General features: G+C 46.4%; 1 protein-coding gene across 5 annotated transcripts in view; it reads left to right on the top strand.

Annotated features, from left to right (window-relative positions):
• Tns3 (tensin 3) overlaps positions 1-20244 on the top strand; it is a 208695-nt gene that overhangs the window by 90554 nt on the left and 97897 nt on the right. For 4 of the 5 annotated variants that reach the window (XM_090332534.1, XM_090332532.1, XM_090332533.1 and 1 more), the window contains exons 5-8: positions 12575-12627; positions 13453-13624; positions 16287-16337; positions 19012-19134. In XM_090332534.1, the coding sequence (XP_090188660.1) occupies positions 13457-13624; positions 16287-16337; positions 19012-19134 (342 nt within the window). In that variant the 5' untranslated portion in view covers positions 12575-12627; positions 13453-13456. Of the gene's footprint in view, positions 1-6579; positions 6812-12574; positions 12628-13452; positions 13625-16286; positions 16338-19011; positions 19135-20244 lie in introns of those variants that run through there. The other variant, XM_090332531.1, reaches the window with a different exon arrangement.

Genomic DNA, 20244 nt, shown 5'->3' with positions numbered 1-20244 from the left:
CTGGGTAGTTGTGTTTAGATTTCCAATACCATGTCCATAGCATTGGGTATACAACCTTTGAGTCCTCGCTCTTGTACTATTTGGATCTAATAACCACATACTAAGGATACCATGCGCCCTTTGTTCCTCGGGTCTTGACTTGTCTCACTCAGCATGAATCACTCTAGATTCATCCACTTCCCTGCAAAGGCCATTATTTTATCTTGCCTGTTGGCTATGTAGAATTCCATTGTGTATGTATGTATGTGTGTGTATATATATATATATATATATATATATATATATATATATACACATCAATCACATTTTCTGTATCCATTCATCTGCAGTAGGGCATCTGGATTGTTTCCATCGCCTGGCTGTTGTGAATAGTGCAGAGATGAACATAGCTGAGCAGGTGTCCTTATCATATCCTGGGTTATGATGTTCAGGGCAGATACCCAGGAGTTGTATGGCGGGATTGTAGGGAAGGTCTATTTTCAATTCTTTAAGAAACCTTCACACTGCTTTCTGGAGTGGCTGAACTTGCTTACAATCCCACCAGCAGTGTAGTAGGGTTCCTTTTTCTCCACAACCCTGCCAGCATCTGTCATTGTCTGAGTTCAAAATCTTGGCCATTCTAATTGGGGTAAGGTGGTATCTTAAGGCTGTTTTTATTTTCATTTCCTTATGACCATGGATGATGAGTATTTTCTCATATGCTTTTCTGCCATTTTAACCTCTTTTTTTTGATAATTCTCTCTTTAGTTCCCTTCCCCATTTAGTGATTGGTTTGTTGGGTTTAGTTCTTGAGTTTCTTGAGTTCCCTGTAGATACTGGATATTAAGCATTTGTCTGATATATTATTGGTAAATATCTTTTCCCAGTTGGTTAGCTGTCTTTCAACTTTGGTGGCTATGCTTTTATTTGTGCAGAAACTTTTTATTTTTAGGTAGTCCCATTTATCAAGTCTGTCCAATCTGTTGTGACCCTGGGATTCTGTTCAGTAATTTTTTGCCTGTGCTTATGAGTTCCAGTGTCTCTCCAACTCTTATCATGTAGCAGTTTCAAGGTTTCCAGTCTGACACTGAGGTCTTTGATCCATTTTGAGTTAATGCTTGTGCATGGAGAAAGGCTAGGGTCAATTTTTAGTTTTCTGCATGTGGCTGCCCACTTTTGCCAGTACCAATAATTGAATAGGCTGTGTTTGTTCCAGGGTATATGTTTGGCTCCTTTGTCAAATACAAGTTGCCTATAGGTATGTGGTTCTATTTCTGGATCTTCTATTCTGTTCCATTGATCTTCTGGTCTATTTTGTGCCAATACCATGCTTTTTTTGTTATTATGGCTCTATAGTAGCATTTGAAGGCTGGTATTGTAATACCACCAGCATTGCTCTTTTGCCTAGAATTGTTTTGGTCTTTTCTTGTTCCATATGAATCTTTGGATTATATCTTCTATTTCAGTAAAGAATGTCTTTGGGATTTTGATGGGGATTGAATTGAATTTCTATATCAATTTTGGCAGTATGGCCATTTTCACTATATTGGTTCTCACAGCATCATTCTTAAGAGAGAAATGTTAGAGCCCAGGTGGTACCCAGAGATAGGGGGATTGCCTACCTGGACAAGAAAGTCCCTCAGACTTCTTCATTAACCAGTAACAAGCAAATAAGCAAACAAGAAAGCCTGAGGTGGATCTGTGGCTCAAATGGTAGGGTGCTAACCTTGAGAAAAAAAATAAATAAAGGATAGCGCTCAGACCCTGAATTCAAGCCCCGGGAGTTATATAGTAAACAAACAAGTAAAATAGCATAAGAGAGTGGAATGGTGTGACTTCTAAATACATATATGCAGAATAAAGTCAGAGTTACCCTCCTGGTGTGGCTCAGCAGGGCTGTCTTGGTATGGTGAGCAGCAGACCAGCCTGTTTCAGTTTCATTTCATGAATTTCCTATGAGAAAATAGCATGTATATCATAGGGAAGGAAACAGGGGACTCTTTGGTTTTAATAAAGCCTTTGTGGATCTTTTGCAGCTGGCTCTTGGTGAGCATTGGCCTGGCTGTTGAGGGTTTCTGCCTCCTTCCAGAGAGTGAGCAGGCACCTGCAGGAAAGGCCAGGGTGACCACTGGTCCCCTGCCGAAGGTCACACTTGCAGTTCACCCCTGCTCCCTGCTGTTCTGCACCCACTGTATCTGGCCTGCTCCAACTCTGTAACTTCCTGGAGGCTGACTATCTTACTTGTTTGTTTATTTGTTTATGGCAGTACTTGGACTTGAATGCAGAGCCTGGGCTCTGTCCATTAGCTTTTTTTTTTTTTTCTTTGCTGTTCCACACACCTATATATCTGGGTTTTTTTTGTGGTTCATTGGAAATAAAAGCCTTGAAGACTTTCCTGATTGGCTTGGCTTCCAACTATGACCCTCAGCTCTCAGCCTCCCGAGTAGCTAGGATTCCAGGTGTGTTCCACTGGCACCTGGTTTCATCTCATTTTGTTATTGCTTTCAGAACAAGTTTATATTGGGCTCTCTGACAGTAGAAACATGAAAACAAAACAACCCCCAAAACCTAGTCACTGCTGATCTATCCTGGGTCTCAACTCTTTGGAGGATACAGCTGTCTCTGTGGTTTAAGAGGCCAGGAAATACCTGGCCTGGGTAGTTGCCTTGATACAAAGCTGCAGGTGTCTTTGCTGTTTCATCCAGCTGTGGCTTCTGCTGATTCATTAGGGGACTTTGTTCCCTAAAAGGGAGGATTTCAGTAAGGAACTGATTTGGAAATTATTTTTACTAGTCTATGTGCTATTTTGACAATATTTGGCCATGAGATTTATTTTGCCCATAGTTTTTAAGGCTGATCTGAGAAGTTGTGTTCTTTTTTTTTTTTTCGTGGTGGTGGTGGGGGGGTGAGGATTGTTTGTCATAAGACCTGAACTCTGGGCCTGATCGTTGTCCTGGAGCTCTTCAAATCAAGGCTTCCTCCCTACCACTTGGGCCACAGCGTCACTTACAGTAGTTGTTAATGGGAGATAAGTGTCTCCTGGACCTTAGTGCCCAGGCTGGCTTTGAACTGCAGTCCTCAGATCTCAGGCTTCTGAAGAGCAAGGAGCCACCGTGGCCAGCTTAGAAGTCATATTTCTAGATGACTATCAGAGTTCTCTGTGTCTAAAGCTCTGTGGTTTTCTCAAAGCCCCTGCTCAGCTCTTCTTTGTCAGGGAACACTGTAGACAAGAATTGTATTCAGAGGTCCCAGGGCACAGAACAAGGCACCGGTCAGAAAGCTCAGCAGGAGGCTTCAGGACAAGAATGTCTGTGTACCCAGTGCTAGGAATGAGGGCATGCCATTCCCAGGACCGCTGTGGGTTGGGGTTACTTCTTTTTATTTTCTTTGTCTCAGAGAGGACATGGGGTGAACATGTCTATCCTGGCTGAGGGCTGACCTAGTCATTTATACCTTGGTTTCATCCCTGCAGTATTCCCACCTCTGGTTCCTCCCTTCGGGCCTTTCCATGTAGTGTGCTGCTGTGACAGAATGATGGCCTGGGGGGACAGTTGGTTTGAGGGGATCACTGTCGGGAATCGCAGAAGCAGGCACATCTTAGCAGTGCAACTCTTCCACAGAGAGAAGCAAACCATTCTAAGGAGTTTTTGTTTTTGTTTTTGTGGCTTGAATTTGGGGCCTGAGTGCTGTCTGTTTGCTTTCTGTTCCAGGTTGGCATTCTACTTCTGGCTCTTCCTTTCTCTCTCCCCTCCACCCTCCTGGTTAGTTGAAGATAAGAATCACATGGAGTTTCCTGCCCTCAATTTTGATCTTCAGATCTTGGCCTCCTAAGTAGCTAGGATTATGGGCCTAAGCCACTGGCACTCAGTTCTTGGTGAATGGGCTTCTTGAAATATGTTTGTAGAAATGGTAACTAAATTAATTGAAAACGGGGAAAGCAGGGAGATGAGAAGAAGAGTGAGTGAGGAAAGTGACAGTTATAAGCTAGAGATCATGTCCAGCTCCAGCAGAAAAAGTTGGCGAGACTCCTCTCAGCCAATAAGCTACCCTGATATATCATGTCCCTCCATCAAGACTTCATCTCAGCCAATAAGCTGTTCTGTTACATCATGTAGATAGCCTTCCCCTTTCCCAGCAGGACACCATCTCAGCCAATAAGCCACTCTAACACATCATGCAGCTAATCTCCACAGCTACTTGCTGGAGACTGGTGTCTCCATCCAGGGCAGCCACCTGCATTCTGCCTGAAGATGGGTCTCCAGGCTCTCTGTAGGGCCATGTGCCAAGATGACAGATTGAAGGACTTAGCATAAGTGGTCAACTCTGCCACCAGAGTATTCAGACTACAGCACTGTGAGGAATGTTCACTTCCTAGCCAGTAGTACCAGCCTAATGGGTCACTCGTGGTGGGCGACAGCCCTCCTGTGGTATTTCTGTGCTTGAGGATGCTTCTCTGGTTCCCCCTCCCAACTTTTTCTAATTAACATATGATCATTATACCTGTTCATAGCTGATGTTTCCACCTCTGGATACAACGTGTAATGAGCAAATCAGGGAATTAGCCTCTCTGTGCATAATCCATTGAGAATCTCTGGAATATCCTCCAGCTGTTTTGAGAAGTACATACGGTTATCATTAAGTAGCACTCACCCCCATCCCCATTCCCATGTGCTGCTCTAGCAAGTCTTTGTGAGAGCCCTGGATCCCTAGAACTCACTTTCTCAGGTCTCCAGGCTGTCCTCGCGGGGCCTGCCTGTTCATTCTGGTTACTGCCCCGCTGCTCATTGGTAAAGTGAGGGAGTGAGGCTGGGACCTACGCTAGGAACCTTCCCTCTGGTGATGGGACTTCTCAGAGGATGGGCTGGTGACAGGGGTTGCATGGGCTCTGTCTGGCCCTCCTGGGGCCTGGGTACTGGGCTTTGATGACATTTTAGAATCAACCCATTGCAGAGATATGAAAAGCCATGCTCAGAGTTGGTGTTCCAAGTCTAACGCTACCATGACTGTTAAAGGGATAAACTGTCTATTTAGGCTCCCAAACTATGTCTCTTTCTGCCCCAGCCTGGAAGTGGGCAGTGGGTTATCCTGGACATTCATCAGAGATGCTCAGGAAGACGGGAGACCCAGCTATGTTCCTGTGGAGCGGTTCTTCCAAATAACCAGGGATAGGTTAGGGGGCCTAGCAGTCCTTCCCCTCCCCTCCCTCCTCTCCCCTCCCCTTCCTGCCCCTATCCTCTTGGGGAGTTGAACATTCTCATTTAGCGTTTCTGCTTAAGGCTCTACCACTTGAGCCACAGTTCCATTTTTCAGCTGTTTGCTGATTAGTTGGAGATACAAATCTATTGGACTTATCTACCCAGATTGGCTTAGAACCATGATCCTTAGATCTCAGCCTTCTGAGTAGCTGAGATTACAAGTGTGATTAACTGGCACATGGTTCTTTTCACCTCTTTTTGGGGGGGATGGGCAGGGGCTGGGAAGGTCCTGGGGCTTGAGCTCAGGGCCTGAGTGCTGTCCCTGAGCCTGTTTGTACTCATGGTTAGTGCTCTACCACTTGAGCCATAGTGTCACTCCTGCCTTTACTGAGTATTTTATTGAAGATAAGAATTTCACGGACTTTTCCTTCCCAGGCTGGCTTCAAACCACAACCCTCAGATCTTAGCCTCCTAAGTGGCTAGGATTACAGGCATGAGCCACAGGCACCAACCTTCCCCCCTCTTTTTAATTTTTTTTATGCGAATGAATGCTTTTGCATGAAATAATAAAATGAGAAGAATAGCAGTGTACATACGGATCATCAGATGAGAAAGTACACCCCCCCCTCGCTGTGAATTTAAGACCTTTCATAAGGAAGCTTCTTTTGAGCATGGCGGGTCTGACAGCTGGCTACCAGGATGGGCTGGAAGATTGGTGTTCTTCCTGCTAGCTCTCAGTGCCAGGTGACAGTTAAGCCTTACCTCCCTCAGGTGAGTGGCCTTAACGTCCTTGCTTGTCACCAAGCTCTGTCACCCTCAGCCACAATCTCCTTTTATGTTTTGGCCTGGAGGCCAGTCAGAACCGGTTGAGCACCAATTCCTTTCAGTACCAAGATTTTACCACACAAACCTTTCTTTCTTTTCTGGTCTAACCAGCTTGTCTTTGACCTTGGTTCTGTCTACTTGTTCTTGGTTTGTTTTTTATTTTAATATTTTTGATTAATTAGATTTGTAATCACTGGGAAAGTCCTCTCAGATTCAGCTTGGAGTGAGATCTAGTCAAGGAATGGAAAGAAGTAGAGGAGAGGTGAGGTGAGAAGGGGAGCAGGGAGGAGGGTGGAAGGTGGGCTGGCAGGAGGCATTGCACATGGTTCAAGAGTACTGAAGTGAGTTCTTGCCCTTTCTGGAACTCACAGCAGGTTTACTTGATTATTATTATGATTTTTCCTGGAGGACAAGCTTCATTGTCAAGCCCCAGAGGGCAGACCTCTGGGTGGCCTGGTCTGGGCTCAGCTTCTGGGTCAGAAGGCTCTCCTTGTCAGTAGGCTCTTATTCCAGAAGCCCTGAGAGCCTGGCCCGCAGCCCTGGGCTGACATTGTCCTTGCCTATGAGCAAACATGACGGCTGGTCTTGGCTGGGTGCACCCGCCTGCCACTCCTATCTGTGGCTCTGAGCCTCCCCTACTCCAAGAGGCCTCTACCACCTACCCCGCCACTCCATTTCCCTCCTGTCCTGAGCGTGCTGTGAGTGTGAAGAGGGGGCTTTGACTTTCGGCCGTGGGAGCCAGCAGTGATGGCTTAGGAAAAGCCACTGTGGAAGGAGAAGCAGCTTCAGCAGGGCTGCCCCGGCTTCGCACAGTAAGTTCCCAGCTCCTGGCTGACTCCCTAAGGTGGCCGGTTGCACCATCATCCACCATGCCTGTTGACTCCTTCCTGGGAAGTTTATTCTGTGCAAAGAGAGCAAAGGCGAGCCCCAGGTTTGCTTATAAAACTTCATACTGGGTCTTCTCCCCGGCCAGCCCTGGACCTCCCTTCCATATGGCTATAACCCAGCCAGACTTCAGGACAGAGGAGGCCAGGACCCCGGGGAGAGTGGGTGACAAATGACAGCAGGCGAATATCACTCTGGGCATGGCATTCGCTTTTACAGTTGAACTCAGTGATAAAGTCATGTTATTCTAGTCTATTCTGTTTTATCTGGTCATTCCTATCATTATTGCTCATGTCTAATTAAGGAACACAAAAAATTCTGACTGGTAATTTTGATAATTTATGTCTTGGGTTTTCCTTCTTTTTTCATTTTTAGTAGTTTAAGTTGAGATTTTTTTTTTGCCACAATAATACAGTCATTGATATATAACCTACTCATAGATAATTTGTAAACTATCTATTTAATGCCTTTTTGTTTGTTTGGTTGGTTTGCTAGTCCTAGGATTTGAATGTAGGGCCTGAGCACTGTCTCTGAGCTTTTTTTTGCTCAAGGCTAGCGCTCTACCACTTGGGACACAGCATCACTTCTGGGTTTTTTTTGTTTTTGTTTTGTTTTGTTTTGTTTTTTATGGTGTGTGTGTGTGTGTGTGTGTGTGTGTGTGTGTGTGTGTGTGTGTGTATTTATGGAGTACCTAGGAATCAAATCCAAGGCTTCATGCATGCTAGGCAAGCACTCTACCATTAGGCCATGCTCCTGCTGACCTCTCAGAGTTTTCATTCTTTTTTTTTTTTTGCCAGTCCTGGGGCTTGGACTTAGGGCCTGAGCACTGTCCTTGGCCTTTCTCAAGGCTAGAGCTCTACCACTTGTCACAGTACCACTTCTGGCTTTTTTTTTCCTATGTATGTGGTACCGAGAAATTGAACCTGGGTCTTTGTGCATACCAGGCAAGCACTCTACCACTAGGCCAAACTCCCAGCCCCAGAGTTTTCATTCTTAAGGGAGGAAATGGTTTTACTGGCTAGGTGACTGTCAGAATGCTACCCATTATCTATTTCTCTTCTTCTTCCATCTGCAAAACAGGCAGTAGAGGAGTGATTGCACCTGGGAAACTACACTAAACTTAAGGATTGGTAGGGAAAGTGCACAGCACACAGTCGACGACTGGGTCTGTACTTATTTATTTACACATCACTTAACTACCAGCCATGGGTGTGTGCTACACTCTTTGTATCTTTCCTTATTGAATCTGGCCAGTGGGGCCCTGTAAGGTGGGGAAAAGGACCAGGCTCAGAGGATGGTGTCACACTGTGAGTGGTGATACGGTAGGATGGGGCGCTGGTGGGCATTCTGTGAATATCAACTTTTCTAACAGCCCTGTATGGTTTAAGGCAACAGTGGAGTACTGTCCTGGGAGGAACATGGCAATTCTGATCCTGGCAGAGTGCGTTGAAAGGACACAGCGGCCAAATTTGAACTTTAGTTTCTGCCAACAGAGGGTGGGTTTGTTTTCATACCCTTTGCTCCACAGCCTGTATCTTCTACCCAATTTGTGACTTAGGAAGTGTAGATAGAATTTGGCCTCTTTTACTCCCTCTCTCCTTCCCTCCCCCCTCTTTCTAGCCCTCTTTCTTTCTGTCTCTCTTTTTGTGTGTGTGTGTATGTGTCCATTGAGTACTGGAATAGGAACTCAGGGTTTGGATGCTGTCCCCGAGCTCTTCTCCCTCAAGGCTAGTGCTCTACCACTCGAGAGTCACAGATCCATTTCCTGTTTTTTGCAGCTTCAATGAAGATAAAGAATCTCATGGACTTTTCTTCCCTCGGCTGCCTTCAAACCGTGATCCCCAGATCTCAGCCTCCTGATTAGCTAGTTTTGCAGCTCTGAGCCTCTGGTGCCTGGCTAGAGTCTGCCCCTTCATATGCAGTGTGGCCCCACAGACTGTCATGGCTGTGGGATTCTAGCTGTCCAGTGAGAGATGGCCACTGAGGTTTAGATTCCACAGGGCTGCCAGATCACATATTGCTGTGTTTCCTCTAAATAGTAAAATCCTTAGCAAGGAATGAGTATTTAATATCTCCCAACATATTAATGTTTAAATGAGTAATTATAGGTTGTTCAGTTCTTTCTTTTTTTGCATCTTAGTTATCTTGTGCATTCTAGGGCTGAGGCCCCCACATATCTGACCTTACTGCTGTTAAGGTTTAGTGTTAGTAAGATGGTGACTCCTTGACCACCCAAGCCAGTTGGTTGGTCACACAGTGGGGGAGCCAGTGGCTCAACGGGCTGGGAGCTGGAAGACTTGGCAGGGCTGTGACTTACAGGGTTGACCTTCACCATGGAGTCTGCCTCAGCCTATCCCCCTCCTTGCTTTCTTGGGCACCTGTGGAAAGTGAAGGCTGTGATAAGTGTCTGCCAAGCAGGACGCAGGTGAGGGAGGTGTGGGCCTGTGGAGACTGGCAGGGCACTTTGTGGTTTGCAGATTTCCCTTCTGACCCAGCAAGGCTCTGGCTCCCTTTTCCCAGGTGCTTTGCTAGGACACAGGGAAAATTGTGGCCTCAAGGAAGGCTTCTGAGGACCAGAATGACAGTCCTGTTCTGCTGCATGCCTGGGATGTGAGCTGAACTCACAGATCTGCAGGACTGGTGCCTCCAAGCGGGGACTTCCAAGGTCATGGTTAGAATTAAGGACACTTCAGTTCATGTTAACATTCCAGCCCCCTTGAAGCTGAGAAATGTATTGTGGGTACAGTGGAGGTGAATGCATCTCAAATCCAGATCTACTCTTTCCTATCAAATAAAGACATCCAGAGACATACTGTTGCTGTGTCATCAGGCAGAAAGGCTGCAGGCAGCTGAAGCCATACGGCATGTAGCCAAGACTCCATTCTTGACATCTCAACCCATGTCATGGGTTCCTCAAGGAATGTGGGAGCCCTACCCTGACCCCAGGAAGGTGATGCCACCACATTGACACCCCCTAATGGTTCAGATGAATGGCTCTGCCACACTTGGAGCAGGGGTAGAAAAGATGAATTGATTAACACAATTTTTCTCTCCTCTTTGGCTCAGGGCTGGACTGTCCCTCACTGAGGATCTCTGTCTATGGGTCTTTGGGGCTGAGACAGGCCCTCCAGGATGGGCTAGTGAACCGTGGGTTAACGTGGTTCTAGGTAAAGCATCCGCCTGGCCTGGGACCCAGGGGTGCTGCTGTCTGCAATACAGGATTTGGGCTGGTGCCAAGTACTGTGCAGGATTTGTGGTAGCCTGTGCTGTTCCCTGGAGAGGGGGCTGAGTGACTCACACTTGCTGGGCTGGAGCTGAGGAAACATATGGGCATGCAGTTCTCTGTGATTCTGGAAAGATGGCCTTGAGGCTTCTGAGTTTTTGTTTGTTTGGTTTTGGTGGTAGCAGTAGGGCTTCCACTTGGGGCTTGGGCTTTGTCCTTTAACTTTTTCATTCAATTCTGGGGCTCTAACACTTGAGACACAGCATCACTTGTAGCTTTTCAGTGGTTAACTGCAGATAAGCATCTCATAGACTCTCCTATTTGGGCTGGCTTTGAACTTTGATCCTCAGGTCTCAGACTCCTGAGCAGCTTCGAGTTACAGGTATAAGTCACTTTGCTTTAGTTCTAAGTGGGCAAGATTCTCTCATTTCTGTGCTCATCCCTTTATATCCTTTGGGGAGTTGTCAGGAAGATGAGCTGCCATGGATTCTTGCAGGCCACCTATGTGAAGGTCAACTCTTTCTGCCTTTGGATTGGCTCAGGTTTAGACTTCTTAATGTTGATAGCTGAGTAATTCTCCTTTTGGCTCCTATCTTGGAAATTACATAGTTCCTGATTAAAAAAAAAAAACAAAAAACGCCAGTGGATTCAGTTGTATGCTGTTCAGCTGTTCAGATTTGCATACACACCCTTCTCTAGTCTATGTAGTATGACACTAGATTCAGAGGATATCAGAACAGGACAGATTTTGTCTCTGTCTGACCTATCTCCTCACTTCTTTTTTTTTTTTTTCTTCCTGACTTGAACTCAGTGCCTCGGCACGGTCCCTGAGCTTTTGTGCTCAAGGCTAGCCCTCCATCACTTGAGCCACAGTATCACTTTGGTTTTCTGGTGATTAATTGGAGATAAGAGTCTCATGGACTTTCCTGCCAGGATCTTCAGATCTTAGCTTCCTGTGTAGCTAGGATTATAGGAGAGAGCCACCATGCCCAGGTTCTCTTTACTTTTTTTTTAGATTGGCTATAGGATTCAACTCTGGGCCTGGACGCTGTCCCTGAGCTCTTTAGCTCAAGGCTACTGCCTTACCCCTTCAGCCACAGCGCCACTTCTGGTTTTCTGGTGGCTAATTGGAGAAAGAGTCTCACAGACTTTAGTGCCGGGGCTGGCTTTGAACCACGAACCTCAGGTCTCAGCCTCCTGAGTAGCTAAGATTACAGGCGTGAGCCATCGTGGAAGTTTTGGGCTGGAAGTTTGGCCTAGTGGTAGAATGCTTGCCTAGCATGCATGAAGACCAAGGTTCGATTCCTCAGTACCACATACATAGAAAAAAGCCGGAAGTGGTGCTGTGGCTCAAGTGGTAGAGCTCTAGCCTTGAGAAAACCCAAGGACAGTGCTCATGCCCTGAGCCCAAGCCCAGTACTAGCGTGCGCGCCCCCCCCCCCCCAAAAAAAGGGAAGTTTTTATGTTTGCTGATTTCCCTCCCTCCCCACCTCCTGTGTATATGCGTGTGTGTGTGTGTGTCTGTGTCTGTGTGTGTCAATCCTGGGGCTTGAACTGAGTGGCTGGATTCTGTCCCTGAGCTTTTTTTTGGGAGGGGTCATGCAGCTTAAACTCTGATCTGGACCTGGGTGCTGGTCCCTGAGCTTTACAGCTCAAGGCTACCTCCCTACCTCTTGAACCACAGCACCACTTTTGGTTTTCTGGTGGTTAATTGGAAATAAGAGTCTTATGGATTTAGTGCTGGGATGACTTTGAACCATGATCCTCAGATTTGAGCCTCCTGAGTAGCTAGGATTACAGGTGTGAGCCACTTGCCCGTCTGTTCCTGAGCTTTTGTACTCAAGTCTAGTGCTCTGTCATTTGACCCCATAGCTCTACTTCTAGCTTCTTAGTGGTTAAGACGTCTTGTGGGTTTTCCTGACTGTTATTTCCTGTCCGGTGGGGCTCCTGTGAGCACCTCAGGGTGTGTGTTGAGTCTGAGATCTCTGTGGGCCAATGTCAGTGGAGTGCAGACTGGACTGAGAGTGCTGTGCCCCTTAGCCTGGCTCTGTGTTCCGTTCCTTTAATGAGAGCTGGAAGATGGTTCCAGATTGTTATGGAGGGGCGCCCTGGGTGTCTCCTGCTCTGCTGTCTTCCTCAGAGAAGCATCAGACATGGCTGTCATGGACCATGTTTTGTGAGAGGCGCCCATGTCGGGATGCAGGCTTCAGCAGTGCTGAGCTGGCACCTAGCCAGCCCTGGCAAGCCCCCGTAGGTGCCCCATTCACTGCTTGTTGGTGAGTTAGGTGACCTGACCTCCCCAGGTGATAAAGTGGGCCAGCACTGACTGTGTTTGACTTCCCATTGATGATTAAGCCATGGAAGCTGTCATTGCGGGCACCCCCTCCTCCGCCCCCTTCTACCCCCCCCCCCACACACACACCCTGCTGCTGCAGGCGCAGTGTGATCCATGTCTTGTTTTCTGCAGGTTCCTGGGAGTTCTACTCCAGCCCCAGCTCTCCGCTGTGATAAGCCTCCAAGGTGAGTGTGCATGCACCAGCAACTATCTCCCAGGACCGGGGAAGACTGGGCCATTGTGTTAAGCTGTGGTAATCTCCTCCTTCTTCATCCTCCTCTTCCTCTTGTCCTCATTCTCTTCCTCCTTCCTCCTCTTCCTCCTCCTCTTGTCCCAATACTGAGCTACGGCTCTACTTCTGTTTTTTGGTGGTTCATTGAAGAGAAGTCTCACAAACTGTCCTGCCTCAGCGGATTTGGACTCTTGATCCTCAGATCTCAGCTTTCTGAGTAGCTAGGGTTACAGGTGTAAGCCATGGCACCAACTTATTATATTCTTATTATCTATGGTGTTTGGAGCTCGGATTCTGCATTGCACTGCATCTGTAGATGGCTACACAGTTAAGCTTTGATGGTATGTGGGCTTCTGAAGAGGGTTCTAGAACTAGTCAGAGTGCATTGCCCAGATGGCAGTGCCTGGAGAGGCAGCAGCAGCTTGAGTCTGCACCTGAATCTTTACAAGAGTTCTCTACACTGTCATGGCTGTGGGAACACACAGTATTGTGTGCCTCCATCTCTCTTTGTCTCTCACCTGGACACCCGCCCCAGGAACCTGCATTCTGCACCACTGCTCTGGGTTCTCTGCTTACTCCACAGTAGCTTGTAGCTTGTATCAACTATGCAAGGAGTTGTACACCATCGTGTGCTTTGCTCAGCGTGGAGAAAGTGTAGAAGATACACAGAGGCAGATTCTCAAAGTACTGCAGGTTTCCTGTGAAAGCCGGGGAGTGCAAATGCTCTTCTTTGTGCCCCTTTCCCCTTTGCTGACTGGCTGGTCCTTCTTTCTGGCAGGCGTATGATCCTGAGCCCCACCATGGAAGATAGCCATGTGCTGGATCTTACCTACATCACAGAGCGTATCATCGCCGTGTCCTTCCCCTCGAGCTGCTCTGAGGAGTCTTACCTGCACAGCCTCCAGGAGGTCACACGCATGCTCAAGTCTAAGCATGGGGACAACTACCTGGTGAGTTGTGGGTGGTAGCCAGTCCGTCCCTCTCCTCTTTTGTGTGTTGGTTCCAGGGTTTGAGCCCTAGGCATTTAGCTGTTTTGCTCAAGACTTTCCTGCAGGTGCTGCTTTCCAACCCTGATCCTCAGATCTCAGCTCCCTAAGCAGCTATGATTACAGTTGTGAGCCACCAATACCTGGCTGGTAGCTCGATTTCTAAACGCGTGTGGCCCTGGATGTTGCATTTGGGTAGAATGTAGTAGAACGGCCTCCCCCGCCCCCATCCTCCGATTGGCCTCATGTCCTTGTGTCCTGTTCCCAGGGTTGGGAGCCCACACAGAGTCTCTGTTTTTTTTTTTTTCTTGTGCATTGTAATCACTGTTTGGATTACATTATAGTTTCCTCCTATTTTCTCTGAAGCTGCCGCCCTATCTACCCTCAAGCTAATCCTACCTAACTCAACAAGGCAGTCTTTGTCACCTTATCAGTCTTCCCTGTGACTAGACTAGGACAGACCAGGGGCATGGTGGATGCTGCCTCTGTCCAGCCTCAGAGCAACCGGCCTGGCCCAGAACTGCTTTCAGAAGTTTCCTCTGTAGGATCATACTAGGACACCTTCCTATCCCTTGATTCTCAGAGGCTCTGTGCTTTTTCCCCACCCTAGGCTCATCCTCGCTCTGGGCTGGTTGTTGATTAGGGTTGTGGTTCAAGCCCCTAGAATAGCCACCATGCTACTCGAGGGTCCTTTCTCTCCACGGCTGCCTTCATTTTTGTTTATTTTATTTGATGCCCTGGTTGGGATTGAACTGAGGACCTTCTCCTCTTCCCCAGCTTTTTAGATCTAGCATGATGTTTTATCACTTGAGCCATGTCTCTACTTTTGGCTTTTTCCTTGTTAATTGAATATAAGAGTCTTATGGAGGGCCCCAGAGTGTGGTCTAGTGGTAGAGTGCTTGCCTAGCATGCACAAAGCCCTAGGTTCAATTCCTCGGTACCACATACACAGAAAAGGCCAGAAGTGGTGCTGAGGCTCAAGTGGTAGAGTGCTAGCCTTTAGAAGGCTCAAAGATAGCACCTAGGCCCCGAGTTCAAAGCCCAGGACTGGCAAAAAAAAAAAAAGGAAAAGCCTCATTGACTTTAGTGCCCAAGCCAGTTTTGAACTCAGGATCTGAAGCTCCTGAGTAGCTAGGATAATAGGCAAAAGCCACTGGCACAGAGCTGCCACTGAGGTAGGCCCTGCAGGACTCCAGCTGCCACCTTGACAAGCTGCATCTGGACTGGGCAGAATGCCCAGATCCCCCACCTTCACCATCCATATTAGATCATGTCGAGGGCCAGGATCCGGGCGCTGGACAGATCTGAGTCCGTTTTTATTATGTGGGGTTCGTCAGGAACAGAGTTCCCCTTCACACTGACCAAGGCAGGGACCCATTGCTTCTTTTGGGGAAAAGGCCTTTTGGAAAAACCTAGAAAAAGACTCCTGTATGTGTTTTATTTATTTAGCCCATTTCTTTTTCCCTATTTCTTTTTCTGTATATACTTGACAATTAGATTTTTTTCAACAAAACAGTCCCCAAAGCACAAGCCATTTAGGCAGGATTTCTTTGGTGATGTATCTTGTCACACCATAGTTTCCTGGGTTTTGACAGCTGTGGTTACATGGAGAGCATACATTTTGTGGGCTGGAAACACAGCAGAGACTGTGTTAGAATGAGCTGGGTGCCCTGGCAAAGCAGATATGATCCCCGTGGCAGGATTCACGGGGTGACCTGGTAAAGATCCTCCCCACAATGTCCCACAGGCCCTGTTACTGGAACAAAAGGGTTGTCAGTCACAGGGCTTGAACTCTGGGCCTGGGTGCTGTCCCTGAGCTCTTCAACTCAAGGCTACCTCCCTACTTCTTCCCATTTCCTGGAGGTTAATTGGAGATAAGAGTCTCAGGTCCTTTTGTGCCTGGGCTGGCTTTGAATTGTCATCCTCAGATCTCAGCTTCCTGTGTAGTTAGGATTACAGGTGTGAGCCACCACAGTGACAGTGACATCTGATTTTGATTGGCTAATTGGAGATAAGAGTCTTACAGATTTCTGTGCTGGGCTGGCTTTGAACCTCGATCCTCAGATCTTAGCCTCTTGAGTAGCTAGAATTACAGGCTTGAGACACTGTTTTTTTGTTTTTGTTTTTGCTTTACTTGGTTATATTCCAGCTTGATTCCACACAGAGCTTGGGTGGAGTCTCCAGTCCGATCAGGAATTCAGGCCTTTTCTGTGTCTGGCCTTGCCCACTCCTCAGAGAACAGAACCCTGTGCCATAAGAGGCATTTATCCTGAGCATAACTGGAAGTCCTGCCTGGTGGATAGACAATGGGTGTGTAGGTAGTTTGTTCACAGTGTGATATTTACAGTCATTCCAATAAAAGCAAAGTAACAGAGATTTCTGGATTTGTTCTGTTTAGCCAAAATGGAATATAGGATTCTTGTAGGATTTATAAGTATTTATTGCACCATCCTTGTCTCCCTTACTTTATTTTTTGTCACAATGCATACATTATACATCTCTTCCCCCTTCCCAAACCTGTCTACCTTGAACGTAAAACACATATAAGATGCAGTTCTTACACTTCTCTTGGTCTTTGGGGATGGGCGACTGATTGATCTAAAAGCTTTCTTACTCTTCTTTTTAGGTATTAAACCTTTCAGAAAAGAGATTTGACCTTGCAAAACTTAACCCAAAGGTATGAATTTTATTCTTCTGAATCCTGAATTTGATAGAATGTCAACCATACCTGCTTTGTTTATGCAAAAGTATTTTGTTAAAAGCTTTTGTGAAATGTGAGCCAATAAAGGAACAATAGGAACTTCATACCCCTGGTTTGTTCATTTTTCTTTAATAACTTTAACTTGGAATACTTATATAATTTTAAAAAGCTACAAAAAGAATGGGGACTCAGGTACCTTTTATCCAGTCTCCTCCCCAGGGCTAACACTCACAGAAGTCCAGTATTCCTAACTTGAAAATCTGCAGTTTGTAAGGCTTCAAAATCAGGAACTTTGTGAGCTTCCATAATGACGCCATGAGTAGAAAATCCCACCTTGTGAAGTTTGGTTTTTTTATACAAACATTTTTTTTTTAATTGGTTGGTTTTCTTTGATTTTGCAGTATTGAGATTGAACCCCAGGCTTCCCACAGCTGCTGTACTGGGCCTGGCTTCTGGCCTTTCTACACCAGCATGTTCCTTTGTTGGTTATTTATTTATTTAGTTTTAAAACTGAAACTTAAAAAAAAATTAAACTGTGATATACAGAGGGGTTACTGTTTCTTAAGTTATTTAATGAGTTCATTCTTTTTTTTTGGTCGATTGAGGGCCTGGGCAATGTCTCTGAGCTCTTCAGCTCAAGGCTAGCACTCTACCATTTGGGCCATAGTGCCACTTCTAATTTTCTCATGGTTAATTGGAGATAAGAGTCTCATGGACTTTCATGCCCGGGCTGTCTTTGAACCTTGATCTTCAGATCTCAGCCTTCTGAGTAGCTAGGATTACAGGTGTGAGTCACTGCACCCAGCTCTAAATGATTTCTTTTCTTTTTTCTTTTTTTTTGTCAGTCCTGGGCTTGAACTCAGGGCCTGAGCACTGTCCTTGGGATTTCTCAAGGCTAGAGCTCTACCACTTGAGCTACAGCACCGCTTTTGCCTTTTTTTAATGTATGTGGTACTGAGGAATTGAACCTGGGTCTTCGTGCATGCTAGGCAAGCACTCTACCACTAGGCCAAACGCCTGGCCCCCAAATGATTTCTTTAAAAGCTGATTATTAAAATTAGCTTTTAGGCTATGTGGACAAAATATATATAAAACATAAATGAATCTCATCTTTATCTCATCTTCAGCATATCTTATTAAGTGTATGAAAACATTCCAACAAATCCCAAAACAAAACAAATCTTATCTATGCTAGATAAACCCAGGAGAAGAGAGCAAAGAGAGCTGAAGATGTAGCTCTCTTTGTGGTGGAGTTGTCTGTCCACAGAAAGGAATGGAGAGATTCATGAAAATCTTATAGTAATTACTTCTAATGTATTACTTCTAATGGATTGGGGAGTATTGATTTTCCTGCTTCCTGTTTATGTCCCAAAGTTTCCATCCCATTTCAAACTATGTCCACTGCTTGAATTCTATGCTACAGTTTTGCTTTTTCCTCTGCCTTAAGAAAAGGAAATAAAAGCAAAGCAACACCCCCCTGTGGCCACTTTGGGTTGTATAAGGCTGTGTTGAGTTGCTCTGAGCTTTGGCTCTGGAGCACAGCAAAAGTTTTCAGTGATTTTCTGTATGTGGACCCAACTGTGATCAGCCATTGAAAAATGCTTCCTCCTTGGGAACATTCCTGTGTTTCAGTGACATTGTGTCCTGGGCCTGCAGGACAGGCCTTGGTCCCTGTGAACCTGCCTCACCGCATAGGGAAACCCCGGAGTTGCCAGCCCAAGGACAAGATTTGGCAGTCCCTAGGATGAAGGGCCCCTGTTGTATATTTTGGGGGTCCGTGGTCCCTCTCCACTTGATCTTGTATAATGAACCCTGGGGAAGGACTTTCTAGGATTATAATCAGCTACAAAAGAGGAGATGAGTACTTAGAAGACGTGTGTGGCCTGGCCAATTATGAGTCTACATTGTTTCAGGAAAGGAATATGAGACTTTTTTTTCCAGTCCTGGGCTCAGGGCCTGAGCCTTATCCTTGGGCTTTCTCAAGGCTAGAGCTTTATCACTTGAGTCATAGCACCACTTTTGCCTTTTGCCAATGTATGTGTAACCGAGGAATTGAGCCTGGGTCTTTGTGCGTACTGGGCAAACACTCTATCACTAGGCCAAACTCCCAGCCCCTCTTTTTAAATTTTATTTTAAAGTAAACAAAGGAAAATAGCAGTCCTCTTCACCCATCCAGTGAAGGCCTCCTGGCTGAGTCCTCTTGGAGGGTGGCTTTAGAGTAGGGGGTCTCCTCTCATAACTTGTCCCCTGGACTTTGCACTAATTGCTCTATGGCTTGCACCTTAGCTCTTTTTCTTTTTCTTTTGCCAGTCCTAAGGCTTGAACTCAGGGCCTGGACTCTGTCCCTGAGCCTCTATGTGCTCAAGGATAGCACTCTAACCACTTGAGTCACAGCACCATTTCCGGCTTTTTTTTTTGTTTTGTTTTGTTTTTTTCTGAGTAGTTTATAGGAGTTAAGAGTCACATAGACTTTTTTTTTTGCCCGGGCTGGCATTGAACCAGGATCCTCAGATCTCAGCCTCCTACCTGGCTCAGCATCCTTCTTTATTCTTAAGGAAGTGGTTCTAGGAAATGAACAGCATTCTCATGAGATTACCTCTGAAGGCTCCAGCAGGTGGAAATTGAGGCAGCTCTTGTTTCTCCTTTGTAGATCATGGATGTCGGCTGGCCGGAGCTGCATGCACCACCCCTCGACAAGATGTGTACGATATGTAAGGAGCAAGAGTCCTGGCTGAACAGTGACCCGCAGCACGTGGTTGTGATCCATTGCCGGGTGAGTGTAATCGCCGCCCCTGCTGTGTGCTTGGGGGGCTCTGGCAGGGCCTCTGCCATCTCTACCATGTGCAGAGTGGGGTTCATGTCTCTCACATGGAGGCTCATAGGAGCCAGGGCTCGTGGTCACCAATGGCTGGTAGGATGTGCTCTGTGTGTGTTTATTTCGAGGTTTTCCCACTTGTTCTCAAGATGGAACGAAAAAAACCGATGCCATGTGTGGATACAGAATTGTTTCTTCCTCCATTACAAAAATCACAACATGCGGAAGCGTTTAAAGTAGAGAGAGCAACTTGATTTGAAAGTGGTAGGAAAGCCAGGCTAAATAGCCAGAGGGGGCCCAAACAGTGGAGCCCCAAAGTTCACTGGTTGCCTGATGGCTGGTGCGTGTCCCGCTCCTGCTGTTTTTGTGGTTGAGTGGACACCTCAAGAGCATTGTGGGACACAGCATTTATGCAGGAGGCCAAGGCACTGTCCAACAAGACGTTGCATGGTGGGCCACACGTTGCCTCCGTGTGCTGTGTCTGCCACTTCTTACTCCTGTCTACTGAACGGATTCGTTTTCTTTCCCTCAGACTTTCCATACATGTAGTTTGCCTTTATGATTCATAGGCTTGAGGTTGTTGGTGTTGCTGGGCAGTTTTTTAAGCCCTTACCTTTTCCATCCATTCCATTCCACATTTGCATTTTTTTTTATTTTTTTGCCAGTCCTGGGGCTTGAACTCAGGGCTGGGCACTGTCCCTGAGTACTCTTTAGTCAAGGCTAGCACAGTACCACCTGAATCACAGCACCACTCTGGCTTTTTCTGTGTATGAGGTACTGAGGGATCGAACCCAGGGCTTCATACATGCTAGGCAAGGCAAGCATTCTACCACTAAGCCAGATTACTGGCTTCCACATTGCATTTTTATAATGAGGTTAAAATTAAGTTGTAGTACTAATTAAAAATGTGTGGTGATCATCTGGAAATCTCTCAAATGTATCCTTTCTTTTAGCAACTCAGTCTCTCAGTGGATTCAACCCTCAGACACATGGAACCTTTTTCATTGTGCTTGGCTCTAGTTTGATACACCTGTAAAAATGTGCCATGAAGTCAAGTGCTAGAGGTCT

This window comes from Megascapheus bottae, chromosome 5, assembly GCF_031878675.1.
Source record: "Megascapheus bottae isolate mThoBot1 chromosome 5, mThoBot2.hap1, whole genome shotgun sequence".
In the NCBI taxonomy this organism is placed as follows: domain Eukaryota; kingdom Metazoa; phylum Chordata; class Mammalia; order Rodentia; family Geomyidae; genus Megascapheus; species Megascapheus bottae.
This window is presented reverse-complemented; position numbering and strand designations above follow the sequence as displayed.